The sequence below is a fragment of the Oncorhynchus keta genome, chromosome 14 (assembly GCF_023373465.1).
Source record: "Oncorhynchus keta strain PuntledgeMale-10-30-2019 chromosome 14, Oket_V2, whole genome shotgun sequence".
Lineage (NCBI taxonomy): Eukaryota > Metazoa > Chordata > Actinopteri > Salmoniformes > Salmonidae > Oncorhynchus > Oncorhynchus keta.
Genome location: NC_068434.1, coordinates 47,018,918 through 47,034,327, shown reverse-complemented (window position 1 = coordinate 47,034,327; position 15,410 = coordinate 47,018,918). Strand labels below are relative to the sequence as shown.

The 15,410-nt window shown below is 41.6% G+C and overlaps 1 protein-coding gene across 1 annotated transcript in view; it reads left to right on the top strand.

The window, feature by feature from the left end:
• Positions 1-15,410, top strand: part of castor1 (cytosolic arginine sensor for mTORC1 subunit 1) — a 31,063-nt gene that overhangs the window by 14,130 nt on the left and 1,523 nt on the right. The window contains exons 2-8 of the mRNA XM_035786270.1: positions 8,222-8,292; positions 11,300-11,493; positions 12,025-12,160; positions 13,930-14,053; positions 14,317-14,427; positions 14,625-14,707; positions 14,831-14,925. Of these exons, the coding sequence (XP_035642163.1) occupies positions 8,222-8,292; positions 11,300-11,493; positions 12,025-12,160; positions 13,930-14,053; positions 14,317-14,427; positions 14,625-14,707; positions 14,831-14,925 (814 nt within the window). The remainder of the gene's footprint in view (positions 1-8,221; positions 8,293-11,299; positions 11,494-12,024; positions 12,161-13,929; positions 14,054-14,316; positions 14,428-14,624; positions 14,708-14,830; positions 14,926-15,410) is intronic.

Here is a 15,410-nt window from a genome sequence, read left to right as displayed (position 1 = left end):
GGAAAACACCTTTATCACTTTTATTATAAAGGTGCATTTTTATGGTGAAAAATGATCTTCCCCAAACTGAACTCACACACTGCTTATGTATGCCAGCCCCTTGTAAAGTGGATTAATGTGCTTAATTTCTAGAAGTTATTTGGCCATTTTAGTTGCGATACAAACCTTGTTAAAATATATAGGCCTATGGGCTAGACTATATGAGGTGTGCGACTGATTAGAAAAAGTCGCAAAAAAAGACATTGTTTCTTATGCTGGGCATCATTCACAAGTGATAATGTATAATTCACAAGTGACAATAGTCACCCATAAGACTATTCTTGATTTAATCTTGTCTTTACATATATATTTTTAAAAAGTGTGATGTTTTTGATTTAGAATGGATCATTTATCATGCACCTGTATCGAACCGGGGCAGCATTTCGATACAGGCGCATCTATGCACTTAAATAGTGAATGGAGGATGCTTTTCCCCATGGTTTATTTTCATGCCAGCCAGGTCGGTTATACTCCTGTTGTAAATATAAGCAATGTGCTTAACATTAGGAAAGTTGAGAAATATAGTAGGCCTAGCATAATAGAACGCTGATCCTCATCTTTTTATTAGTGGCCATCAGTGTTTTCTCCCGCAATTGAATAGCCTATAGAAATGTTGCGCAACATGAGCTCATGGGCTCTCATGGAGTGTTTGATTAGATTTTTGAAGACATTTGCATTGATGTCAAAGTGATTAGAGGGACAATGGAGTACCAGGCAGTTAGCAAGTTTGGTAGGCTACTAATGAGCAGCATCAGCAGAGATTGGAGAAGCTTAATTACCGTGACAAAACGGTCATGTGGAATTTGACTGCCTTCATGACTAGTGACTGCCGGTTTGGCGGTAATATGGTCACCTCAACAGCCCTTGGGTGAACAGACCATGGCTTGGGAGGCTGAGGTCCTTAATGGTCTTCGTTTGGGCTGACCGCACCACACTCTGGAGAGCCATAGGGTTGAAAGCGGTGTAGTTGCTGTACCAGGCGGTGATGCGGCCCGACAGAATGCTCTCAATAGTGCATCTGTAAAAGTGTGTGACGGTCTTACGGGCCATGACAAATTTCTTCAGCCGCCTCCGTTTGAAGAGGCACTATTGCGCCTTCTTCACCACGGTGTCTGTGTGTTGGAACCATTTTTATGTCCTCGGGGATGTGCACGCCAAGGAACTTTTTTCTTTTGACCCTGTCCACTGCGCCTCAGTTAATGTGCACGCTCACATACACACCATTGTCACTAGCAATGGTGAGTGATTGTTCATAACAGAATGACATCATGGCTCACATCCCTCCCACTTCTTCCAATGAAAAATCAGTTGCAAAATCAAGTTCTCATTTCCCCTTACTTCATTGGTAAAAACAGCATTTTGAGTGAAATTCTTCGAGACTCTCTCTCCCTCTCACAAATGTACTGTACGTCTGCTCACTCAACACCACCAAAGAAATAACTTGTTTTTTCTTGTTCATCACCAATCATGAAGGTATGACTGTGCCTTTGTTGCTACATGCAGTGAACTGGGGACATAATAGAGTGGAATGCTTAGTTTTCTCATCTAAGCCTAGCCTCTAACCCTGTCAGTACCTCAGATGTTTTGAAGAAGCTTCATAGAAAGATTTGAATGATTACCACAGAAACAGGAAACTAACCCATCAACGGTGTTACGCAGATAGGGGGTTGAAGACCCGGCTCCAAACCATTAAAGTGCCTGCTTAAATTAGGGGGTAACGACTTACTTTGACTACATATCCATAATGCATTTATAATACACAGGCATTTCATGAATGTGTGATAACGGGTCCCAACCGCATTATTAAAGCTTAATAAAATATATCATAGTATATCTATAGTGCATTCATATCATTCTATTTGGGTATCTTAATAGATGCATCATTACAATGACAGCGTAGTGTCATTATGGGTGTTCTCAAAAGTGTGCTTCTGCTGTACCAGCTCTTGGTGAATATGTCAAAAGGCCAAACCATATATATTTCACAGATCAAATTGTGTAGTTGAGGGTCATATCTTAACTCTTTCATAACTCATGAATAGCCCTCCTCCACATTCCAATCGACTTGGTCATACTGGTGTATAACGCACACATGAAAGATCTATGTATGAATTCTATGCAGTCAAAGTAGTCATTTTTTTCCCCCATTCATAAAGCATTTATGGCTATGGTAATTAACTGTGCAGTTTGCCACTATGATCTAGAACACCATCATTAAAGGTCTATTTATAAATTATATGCAGTCAATGTACTGTTATTTCTATTTAACCATTCATAAAGCATTTTCAATTGCATTTATAAACATGTCTCACTTATCATAAGGAATACGGACACAACACAGAATGAATGTTCAAGGAAATACAACATTTTATTACAATTTTCCAGATGTAGCTAGCACATAAATCAATTGCTGAGGACATCGTCAAAGAATCCTACTATTGGCATTTATCTGTATGACTTTTCTTTAAGATTTAACAAAGGTTAATATTCAAAGATTCAGACTCAGAACTATTTTTGTGAGTAGAACATAATCACACAGGGTGGTAAAGCAAGCTAGCATTTCCCCCTTATTCATTAGCTAATTTAGCTAGCGGCTAGTTAAGCCCCTGGCACAATGTCAACACGTTTTCCAACTCTGTAAATAAAAGTTACAAATTTGTCATAAAACTAATGAAACATTTTGTAAGGTAGCCATTTCACTATTTACACTGTACTTCTTTCTGCACATTTCAAACCTTTTAAAAACAGGACATACAGTTGAAGTCAGAAGTTTACATACACTTAAGTTGGAGTCATTAAAACTCTTTTTTTTCAACCACCACTAATTTCTTGTTAACAAACTATAGTTTTGGAAAGTCGTTTAGGACATCTACTTTGTGCATGACACAAGTCATTTTTCCAACAATTGTTCACATACAGTGAATTCTAAGTGAAATAATTACAATTCTAGTGGGTCAGAAGTTTACATACACTAAGTTGACTGTGCCTTTAAACAGCTTGGAAAATTCCAGAAATTGATGTCATGACTTTAGAAACTTCTGATAGGCTAATTTACATCATTTGAGTCAATGGTGGGTGTACCTGTGGATGTATTTCAAGGCCTACCTTCAAACTCAGTGCCTCTTTGCTTGACATCATTGGAAAATCAAAAGAAATCAGCCAAGCCCTCAGAAAAAAATGGTAGACCACAAGTCTGGTTCATCCTTGGGAGTAATATCCAAACGTCTGAAAGTACCACGTTCATCTGTACAAACAATAGTACGCAAGTGTAAACACCATGGGACCACGCAGCTGTCATACCGCTCAGGAAGGAGATGCGTCCTGTCTCCTAGAGATGAACGTACTTTGGTGCGAAGTGCAAATCAATCCCAGAATAGCAAAGGACCTTGTGAAGATGCTGGAGGAAACAGGTACAAAAGTATCTATATCCACAGTAAAACAAGTCCTATATTGACATAACCTGAAAGGCTGCTCAGTAAGGAAGAAGCCACTGCTCCAAAACTGCCATAAAAAAGCCAGACTATGGTTTGCAACTGCACATGGGGACAGAGATCGTACTTTTTGGAGAAATGTCCTCTGGTCTGATGAAACAAAAATAAAACGGTTTGGCCATAATGACAGTTGTTATGTTTGGAGGAAAAAGGGGGATGCTTGCTGTTTGAGTGGCAATTTTTAGTTTCTTGCTTGGGAACATCCCTGTCAGTGAAACCAAAAATAGTTAATCAAATGGAAGGGAGAACGAACAAGTCCCTAACAACAAACAAAATGAAACGGGTCGGGTTCTGGGAGGGGTTCTGAAAGCTACTCATGGGGTGTCCACTGAAAGATGACTAGCAACAACAACTGGGACCTTAAACACCCACCAGGAGGGCCCAATACATTTGCCCAAGAGGCATACAAAAATAAAAACCACACCAAATTTAGACTGGAAGCAAACCAAAAAGTGGAGCAAAAGAAAAACGAGGTTAAATAAAAAATAATACATTTAAGAAGTCAAATGGGGCGAGCTAACTGAAGGTGTTAACCCTCCCCAACTCAAGTTAAGTGGAGCACTGGGCCAGCAGCTCTTAAATATCACCTGTGCCAACACAGATGAAACACCTTCTCACTAACGAGATGACAAGCCAACACAGGTGTAACACATACTGACTAACGAGGTGACACCAGTCGGTATGCCCAAAGTGCTAAAGTCCAACCTTGAAATATAAATGGAAAAACCAAATCCTGTAACACCTTCCCCCTTAAGACAACACATATATATTTTGTTGGACAAAACCAACAGAAAACAACTTCAATTTCACAACATGATCCACTTAAATGCGACACTATTTAAATGCATTGCCTTGTCCAATATAAACATGGTGTTTACTGGCTGTCAACACTTCGACAAAACAAATCATACATACACACACAATACAAGTCAAATTTGGAAACCTAATCATTCCAGGGTTTTTCTTTATTTTTAATATTTTTACATTGTGAAGACGACAACTATTAAATAACACATGGAATCATGTAGTAACCAAAAAAAGTGTTGATAAAAATCTTAATATATTTGAGATTCTTCAAAGTAGCCACCCTTTGCCTTGATGACAGCTTTGCACACTCTTTGCATTCTCTCAACCAGCATCAGCTGGAATGCTTTTCCAACAGCCTTGAAGGAGTACCCACATGCTGAGCACTTGACTGCTTTTTCTTCACTCTGCGGTCCAACTCATCCCAAACCAGCTCAATTGGGTTGAGGTCAGGTAATTGTGGAGGCCAGGTCATCTGATGCAGCATTCCATGCCGATTTTAATCGGTTCCCCTCTCGTCTGTTACTTGAACTCTGAAACATTTAAGTGCAGTTAAAGTTAACTTCTTCCTTTCCTGTATCGGCCCTCGTGAGAGTTAGTTTCATCATAGCGCTTGATGGTTTTTGCAAGTTCTTGAAATGTTCTGGATTGACTGACCTTCATGCCTTAAAGTAATGATGGACTGTTGTTTCTCTTTGTTTATTTTTAGCTGTTCTTGCCATAATATGGACATGGTCTTTTACCAAATAGGGCAACCTTCTGTATACCACCCATACCTTGTCACAACACAACTGATTGGCTCAAACGCATTAAGAAGGAATGAAATTCCACAAATGAACTTTTAACAAAGCACACCTGTTCATTGAAATGCACTCCAGGTGACTACCTCATGAAGCTGTATGAGAGAATGCCAAGAGTGTGCAAAGCTGTCATCAAGGCAATGGGTGTCTATTTGAAGAATATAAAATATATTTTGATTTGTTTAACACTTCTTTGGTTACTACATGATTCCCTATGTGTTATTTCATAGTTTTGATGTCTTCACTATTATTCTACAATATAGAAAATAGTACAAGTAAATAAAACCCCTGGAATTAATCTTTTCTTTTAATAAACATTGTTTCCATTTTATTTTTAATATAGCAGCCTAAAACTAATGTACATTTCTATAACTCTCACCCCCTTGGTACGAGCCCAACCAAAACAAACCTTATCTAAAATATGGCAAAATGTTCAGTCAAAACAAAATGTGTGCCAGGGCTACATACTGGCTAAACACAAAACTTATTGACTGCCCATCCATGGAAGACAATCAGCAACCAGGTTGTCCTTACCATGGACATGTCTGATTTCAAGGGGAAACTCCTGTAATGTTAATATAAAAAAATGTTTTTTATTAAAAATGTTTTACAAAATAAGTGCGAGGTCACCAGGAAGTGACATTAAAGTGACCTCTCACTCTCTCCTCCTGGGTCATCACTAGTTTCCACAAAGTCATAAACCCCACCTATTTCTCTTCCTAAAATGTGATTGTAAACCTAACATCATTTTACATTAAGACCAAAAAGATCATTTTCGTGTTGACATAGCCAGGGGGATAGCTAGCTACATTAGTACGTCAATTTTAGCCATCTTTACCACCCTGTCTTAGTATGTTTTGTCACTTAAATAATTATTGCTACGAGTCTGAAATGGGGAATTAAATTTTAATGCTTTGAATATTTTTGTAAAATTTTAACCTTTATTTAACTAGGAAAGTCAGTTAAGAACAAATTCTTATTTACAATGACGGCCTACCGGGGAACAGTGTAACCCACTGCCTTGTTCAGGGGCTGAACTACAGATTTTTACCTTGTCAGCTTGGAGATTCGATCCAGCAACCTTTCGGTTACTGACCCGACACTCTAACCACTAGGCTATTAATCTTTTTTTTTTAAATACGAAATTAATACTGAAATATGGCAATAGTAATATTCTTTGGCGATGTCCACATCGAATGTGCTAGCTACATCTGGAAAATGTCTGTGCTCTTTTTGATAAGTGAGGCATGTTTATAAATTCATGTTTTATGAATGGAAAAATAGAAATTACATTACATTGACTGCATATAATTCATACATAGATCTTTCATGTGTGCATTTATAGACCAGTATGGCCAAGTTAATTGTGATGTGGAGGGCTGTTAATGCGTTGCGAAAGAGTTATGACATGATCCTCAACTACACGAGTTGATCCGTAGAATTTACCTTGAGGATTCAACCCCCGTCAGGATTTTCATGCACCATTGACCTCAGTGAGAAGAAAAAGAAGCTAAGTCAAGGGTCTGTACTGACCAGTGGGGGAAATGGAGCTGGTACAGGCCGGCTACATATTAGCTAAATTTTCTAAACGTGGTTTGGCCTTTTTGTCATATTCACTAAGAGCTGGTATGGCAGAACCACAATTTTGAGAACAGCCATAATGACACTACGCTGTCATTGTAATGATGCATCTATTAAGATGCCTAAATATGATCTCTTGCATAGAATGACATGAATGTGCTGTGCATATATTTCATTAACCTTTAATAATGCGTTTGGGACCTGTTATAACAAGTTCATGAATTGTTTATAGTTAATTAATGTTATGAATAGGAAGTCAAAGTAAATTGTTACCAATTAGGCTCACTATAATGCACTCTCCCACTCGTATAAAAAAAATGAGCTTTTAATGCTTTTTCCATGAGAAGGCTAGCCTAAACAAAGCAGACAGAGGGTTGCTAGCACTGTCCTCTCTCCCTTCTTGCGGGCTTAACAATAACAAGTGGAAAACCTATCAGGAAGACAGCGTGGGAGGTCAACGGGAAGGACTGGCTAGGAGGTGGCAGGAGACAATGGGCTGCTAAGTTAGCTCGAAACCTTGCTCGCTCTACAGTTGGCTGGGTGGAGCTGTCTTTTTTTTGGTTGCGTCCAAAATGGCTCCCCTATTCTTTACTGTATGATGTGCAGTGCTCTACTTTTTATGCACTACCATAGGGCTCTGGTCAAAGTAGTGCACTATGTAGGGAATAGGGTGCCATTTCAGACACACAACTCTCCTTTGGAAACAATGGATAACATTTTGCTGAGTAGGACCGTATTCTAGTGTAATGCAGCTGGTGGGAGATGGGATGATGATGGGGGGGATGTTGCTGAGGGAACTAAAGGGAAGGATGTTGCACAGTTTAATCATCCAGAAGATTAGATGGTCTGACTCTGCAGCTTTGCACTGATGACAATGACCATAGAAGTTGACTAGTATATAGACCTAGAGCACAAACTGATCTGGCACTAGGCTATGTCTGTTCTCTTTCGTTTTGCAACTACCGATTTGCAGGGGAGAGGGGTGGGGTTTAATGAGACCCATATCATTATTCTTTCAGTACATTCCTGTATTCTGCCTAGGGTCCAATCTCATCCCATAGTTCTCCTGAATGGATCTCTCTCCTGCTGGGCAGGGGACCGCCTGCCACAAAGACAACTATGTGTCCCTGAAACTCCCCCTGTCCCAAAATCTGAGACTTAAGTATTTTGGGTTCAGGCCTGAAGTGAATCCAGTCCAAGTTCCCTGCTTACCTTAATGTCCCCAGTGCTCCCACTGCTAGGCTGCACAGCAATCGGCCTAACAAGTGGGGCCCTCGAAAGAATGACTGTCCTGCCATCCCATCTTAGAACAGGTCTGGCTCTGCTCTCTCCAGGATCATTAAAAAAAAACTGTGGGTGATTGAAGCAGAGCAGGACCTTGTTGGATTGGGTACACACATTGTGAGCAGAGCAGACCAAGCTGGGGGAAGACTAGAGCTTGGCTTGGTGATTGGCCAGCGGTTTGCCTCTTGTCTATCCCTTTCGCTCTTTCTCCGTCTCTCTCAGATGCAAGTTCTTCAGTCTGACAGAGACCCCAGAGAACTTCACTGTCGTCCTCGATGAAGAGGGATTTAAAGGTAAATGATTCCGCTACTTCGTACCAAGTTAACCAGAGGCACCACTTAACAAATCTCCATTCATGGCCTATTCTCAATCACACTCCCTTAACATGCTGTAACAACTTCAACATCACATCACATGTGTTTTATGGCCCATTCTTATCTTTGATTCATATTATTCCCGGTGTCTTTTTCTCACCGATGTAGTTGATATTACTGGCGCATACTGCCTCCGGGCCTTCTCTCTTTCTATTTTAAGAGGTGAAAGAAAGCTGGTGCAGTGAAGCCACAAGGGGCTTCTTCTGACAAATTATTCTAATCAGAACAGTGGCCCTTTGAGGGGGAATAGAGAGATGGAAAGGGGAATGACAGAGTGAGAGCAATAGGGGGAAAGAGAAGGAGGGGATGAGAGAGTGATGTTTCATTAGTGATTTAAGGGTCCTGTAACTGCCTGTTAATGTTGTGAATAAACCATTTAGTTTCCCAGTCAACAAGTGTTCAATTACTTCAGGGGATGAAGAACAAGAAGTTCACTTCACACATTTGAAACATAATGCTATAGAGCATAAAGTAACATAGCAACAAACAAATTTCCTTTAGAAAACTCAGAGCTGAATGCATACATGGTTCAATCCAGTACAATTAGCCTGTGTCTAACTACATAAACAGTTGAAGTCGGAAGTTTACATACATTTAAACTCAGTTTTTCACAATTCCTGACATTTAATCAGAGTAAAAATTCCATGTCTTAGGTCAGTTAGGATCTCCACTTTATTTTAAGAATGTGAAATGTCAGAATAATAGTAGAGAGAATGATTTACTTCAGCTTTTATTTCTTTCATCACATTCCCAGTAGGTCAGAAGTTTACATACGTACACTCAATTAGTATTTGGTAGCATTGCCTTTAAATTGTTTAACTTGGGTCAAACATTTTGGGTAGCCTTCCACAAGCTTCCCACAATAAGTTGGGTGAATTTTGGCCCATTCCCTCCTGACAGAGCTGGTGTAACGGAGTCAGGTTTGTAGTCCTACTTGCTCGCACACACATTTTCTATAGGTTTGAGGTCAAGGCTTTGTGATGGCCACAACAATACCTTGACATTGTTGTCCTTAAGCCATTTTGCCACAACTTTGGAAGTATGCGTGGGGTCATTGTCCATTTGGAAGACCCATTTGCGACCAAGCTTTAACTTCTTGACTGATGTCTTGAGATGTTGCTTCAATATATCCACATCGTTTTCCTTTCTCATGATGCCATCTATTTTGTGACGTGCACCAGCCCCTCCTGCAGCAAAGCACCCCCACAACATGATGCTGCCACCCCCGTGCTTCATGGTTGGGATGGCGTTCTTCAGCTTGCAAGCCTCCCCCTTTTTCCTCCAAACATAACGATGGTAATTATGTTCAAACAGTTCTATTTTTTTGTTTCATCAGACCAGAGGACATTTCTCCAAAAAGTACAATCTTTGTCCCCATGTGCAGTTGTAAACCGTAGTATAGCTTTTTATGGTGATTTTGGAGCAGTGGCTTCTTCCTTGCTGAGCGGACTTTCAGGTTATGTCGATATAGGACACATTTAATTGTGGATATAGATACTTTCGTACCGGTTTCCTCCAGCATCTTCACAAGGTCCTTTGCTGCTGTTCTGGGATTGACTTGCACTTCACACCAAAGTATGTTCATCTCTAGGAGACAGAACGTGTCTCCTTCCTGAGCGGTATGACGGCTGTGTGGTCCCATGGTGTTTACACTTGCGTTCTATTGTTTGTACAGATGAACGTGGTACCTTCAGGCATTTGGAAATTGCTCACAAGGATGAACCAGACTTTTTTCTTGGGCTGAATTCTTTTGAGTTTCCAATGATGTCAAGCAAAGAGGCACTGAGTTTGAAGGTAGGCCTTGAAATGCATCCACAGGTACATCTTCAATTGACTCAAAGGATGTCAATTAGCTTGTCAGAAGCTTCTAAAACCATGACATCATTTTCTGGAATTTTCCAAGCTGTTTAAAGGCACAGTCAACTCAGTGTATGTACATTTCTGACCCACTGGAATTGTGATAGTGAATTATAAGTTAAATCATCTTGTCTGTGAACAATTGTTGGAAAAATTACTTGTGTCATGCACAAAGTCGATGTCCTAACTCACTTGCCAAAACTATAGTTTAATAACAAGAAATTTGTGGAGTGGTTGAAAAATGAGTTTTAATGATTCCATCCTAAGTGTATGTAAACTTCTGACTTCAGCTGTACATCGTGGTTGTGCACCAGGACCATCCTACTCGGTGAATTTCATACAAATAAAAATTGTGAAACATTAAAGTATGCAACCATAGGAAATATATTCACTTTTCACCAAATATCTGATTAAAACGCTGTTTTGCAATGAAGGTGAGGAATGAGCAATATCCTGCTTGTGGGTCAGTTTAGACCCTCTAGGCCCAGTAGGGAACAGTGTTGTTTTCCCTGGCCCGTGCCCATCCAGTGTGAATAGACTGATGCAAACACAGCGGAGAGTTAGAAGAGGGTCTGGTTGAACCCTGACTCTTGACCCCTGTCCAGACCCCCCCCCACACACACACACACACGCACACAATAGCCATCAAGCAGTCGAGTGATCGAAGTAGCCTACTGCTCCAGAATCACCTTACCCTCCCCAAATCTTAATCTCAACCACTTAGAGGTACAACTACGAAACTGACTTTAGATCAGTCTCTTGGGGAAGCGCCATCCTAGTCTCAACTTGTTTCTATGTCATGACATAGGATCCACTTCCTGGTTGTAACTCAGCTGAGTGATAGTTTATAAATAGCATAGGTATTTTAGACCCCCATGAAGGAAGGCACTGGCAGTGGGGTGGAGTTCAGAGGAAATTACTTAAAGCAGCTGTGTAGACATGGCTTGAGGCTAGGTTGGTAAAATAACAACTTTGCATTTGGCATGTGTCCAATTTTGTGTGTGTTGTTTGCGTGCATCTGCTCCCTGTCCTGACGTGACCCTCACCCCTCCCATACTCCCCCCTCCAGAGCTACAGCCCTCGGAGCACCTTCAGGTGGAGAGTTCTGTGTGGCTGCCACTCAACGTCATCTCCAACGGCAACGCTTCCAACAGCTCACAAGCGGTGGGCGTGACCAAGATTGCCAAATCCGTCATCGCCCCGTTGGCCCAGCAGCACGTGTCAGTCTTCATGCTGTCCACCTATCAGACGGACTTCATCCTGGTGAGTCCGCAAACTGCGGCTGTAATTCAGACCAGTTTATACCTGGGGCTGATTGGGTTGGCTGATGCGATTTTATTTATTGTTCTTCTACAACATAATGGGACTTAATGTCCAGACAGAAATTCTGTTTTGTTACACCCTCCTAAACATGGCCTTGGTGTCTAACTGTGACAGAGTTGCTAAGCGATAGGCTGTATTATTTGTCAACTTGACATTTTAACATGTGAGGTATTAACAGCCACTGTACTGAGAACCGGAACTTAGCTGAATATTCTAATAGCAGTTGTTGACATCTCACCAGTGAAAATGTTAAGTGGGCAGAAATAACAGACGTAGTGCCAGACGGCCCCGTCAGCAAATATGTTAATTCCTGACATAGTTCTCAGAATTCATGGGCTCTGTTAAGGCAAAAGACTGGTTGTGTCAAAAGAGGGAGGGAGCGTATTACACGAGGGTGGTAGTGTTTAGCCAGGTAGGCAACTAGTCTATTTTGATGACAAAGTAAGCTTTTTTTTGTTGTTGTTTCCTCAGGTGCGGGAGAAGGACCTGGCTGTAGTTATCCACACTCTGGAGGAAGAGTTCAACATCTACAGAGAGGTGGGGGGAGAGTACTCAGCTGTACTCAGCCAAGATGTCCGCAATGGCTTCCAGAAGAACGGCAAAGAAGGTACGGTTCAGGAGAGAGGGGTGAGGTAGGGGGAAGGATGGGGAGAGAAGGATAGAGGGAGACTGATGGAATGTGCTACAAATGTACATTAACACGAAAGTTAACCCGTTTTGGATTCGACATGCAGTTAAATCCATTATCTCTGACTCATAGCTGATGCATACAGTGCATTTTGAAAGTATTCAAACCGCCTTTTCCACGTTTTGTTACAGCCTTATTCTAAAATTGAAATACATTGCAAATGTGGAAACAGTTTTTTTTATTTTTTTTACTGATATCACATTTATTCAGACCTTTTACTCAGTACTTTGTTGAAGCACCTTTGGCAGTGATTACAGCCTCGAGTATTCTTGGGTATGACGCTACAAGCTTGGCACACCTATATTTGTGGAGTTTCTCCCATTATTTTCTGCAGATCCTCTCCAGCTCTGCCAGGTTGGATGGGGTGTGTTGCTGCACAACTATTTTCAGGTCTCTCTAGAGATGTTAGCTCGAGTTTGAATCCGGGCTCTGGCTGGGCCACTCAAGGACATTGAGACTTGTCCCGAAGCCACTCCTGGGTTGTCTTGGTTGTGTGCTGAGGGTTGTTGTCATGTTGGAAGGTGAACCTTTGCCCCAGTCTGAGGTCCTGAGTGCTCTGGAGCAGGTTTTCATCAAGGATGTCTCTGTACTTTGCTCCGTTCATCTTTCCCTCGATCCTGACTAGTCTCCCAGTCCCTGCCGCTGAAAAACATCCCCACAGCATGATGCTGCCACCACCATGCTTCACCGTAAGGATGGTGCCAGATTTTTTCCAGATGTGACACTTGGCATTCAGGCCAAAGAGTTCAATCTTGGTTTCACCAGACCAGAGAATCTTGTTTTTCTCATGGTCTGAGTCCTTTATTTGCCTTTTGACAAACTCTAATCGGGCTGTCATGTGCCTTTTTACTGAGGCGTGGCTTACATCTGGCTACTCTACCATAAAGGTCTGATTGGTAGAGCGCTGCAGAGATGGTTGTCCTTCTGGAAGGTTCTCCCATCGCCACAGAAAAACTCTGGAGCTCTGTCAGTGACCATCGGGTTCTTGGTCACCTCCCTGACGAAGGCACTTCGACCCCTAATCAGCTCTAGGAAGAGTCTTAGTGGTTCCAAACTTCTTCCATTTAAGAATGATGGAGCCTACTGTGATCTTGGGGACCTGCAGACATTTTTCAGACATTTTTGCAGACATCCTTCCCCAGATCTGTGCCTCAACACAATCCTGTCTCAGAGCTCTACGGACAATTCCTTCCACCTCATGGCTTGGTCTTTGCTCTGACATGCACTGTCAACTGTGGGACCGTATAGAGACAGCCTTTCCAAATCATGTCCAATCAATTGAATTTACCACAGGTGGACTCCATTCAAGTTGTAGAAACATCTCAAAGATGATCAATGGAAACCGGATGCACCTGAGCTCAATTTCAAGTCTCATACTTCAGTAAATAAGGTATTTCTGTGATTTGAGTAATTTCCAAAAATGTATACATCTGTTTTCGCTTTCTTCATTATCGGGTATTGTGTGTAGTTAGGAGAGAGAGAACATTTATTTAATCAATTTTAGAATAAGGCTGTAACTTAACAAAATGTGGAAAAGGTCAAGGGGTCTGAATACTTTCAGAATGCACTGTAGCTACTGTCTTTACTGCTTTTCAGACCACTCTCCAGTCCCAGTGCTTAGGGTTCATTCACACATGGTTGAAATTTGTAAACGAAAACCAACTCTATATTCTCCTTTTTGTTTCCAGCCCCCCAGCCTACAGTGCACCCGGTGCTGATACCACCGAACCAGTTCTGTGTGATGAGTCTAGACCCAGACACTCTGCCTGCCATTGCCACCACACTTATCGACGCGCTCTTCTACTCCAGCAGGTGAAACCTGCTCTTGCATGCAATGCCCTTCCTTGTTGACCTTTTCTCAGTTATAGCCTTACTAATACAAAAGATAACCACTGTGTAAAACCAGTCATTAACACAGAGTTGATCGTAAAATAGGGGGTACATTTTACCTTTGAGCAAAATATCAGGTAAACTATTTAATAATGAACTAATTAATAAGGACTGGATTTTTTTTTTTTTTTGTCTGGAGACATTAACCCTACAGTCCTGATAGTGTCAACTATTTTCTCCCCCAGTCCTAAAGAGGGCGCTCTTCCCAGCCAGGATCTGGACTGTATCAAGTTCTTCTCCTTCTCCCTGATCGATGGCTACGTCTCTCTGGTCATGGACACTGAGGCACAGCGACAGTAAGACTCATCTCCTTTCACCTCTCTTAAATCTGAGCTGCCCTGAAGCTCTCACGTGACACACTGGATTATCTCGCTCACCAGAATCTGGGCGCACCGCTACAGTGGCAGGGAGAAGAGACTACCGGTGGTCCCTGCTGTTGCATCTGTGTGTCGGTGGGCAGTTGGACATATCAGGTTCTCTCTCTTCTTGTTAGGTTCCCTGCTGATCTTCTCTTCACAAGTTCTTCCGGGGAGCTGTGGAGGATGGTGCGCATTGGGGGACAGCCTCTGGGTTTCGGTAGGCCACCCTTTAATCCTAATTATTAATAATATAATATGGGATTGGGATTCAATCACACCCACTAATATTTTAGTGTATCTCTCTCTCCTTCTCTCTCTCTCTCTGCGCCTTGTTTTCCAGATGAGTGTGGCATTGTTGCCCAGATATCCCAGCCTTTAGCCGACAGTGACATCTCCGCCTATTATATCAGCACCTTCAGCTTCGACCATGCCCTGGTGAGTAAGCCTTAAACTGCTGATGTGAGTTACACCAAGCATTACTCCTTGCAACTTGGCATTCAGAACTCTAGAAGGGGGTATTTTCTGATTCTGACCAGTGGAGGGCACTGTTTGCCAGAGTTTCAGGCTAGTGTGTAATGAATGCCATGATAATTTATCTAAGGCTAAACTACACTAGCAGATTTTTGTGTAACAGGACTTTGACATATCTGGTTACAGAAATTACAAGAATATCAGCAGCTCTTCAATACATATTTAATTTCTGATTTGTCATAGAAGTATCAACACCAGATAATGCTAAATCATCGGCTTCCCTTAGACTTTACAACTTGACGTCAGCAGTGACTTTCTGCGCTATCTACATAGTTGGCACTTGAATGACACTGATAGTTTGACGCGAGGAGATGAATGTCTGACTTAACAAACTGTTTTGAACTCCCCCTAGCCTTTTATCTTCAAATGTCAGTCAACAAGCCCAAGAT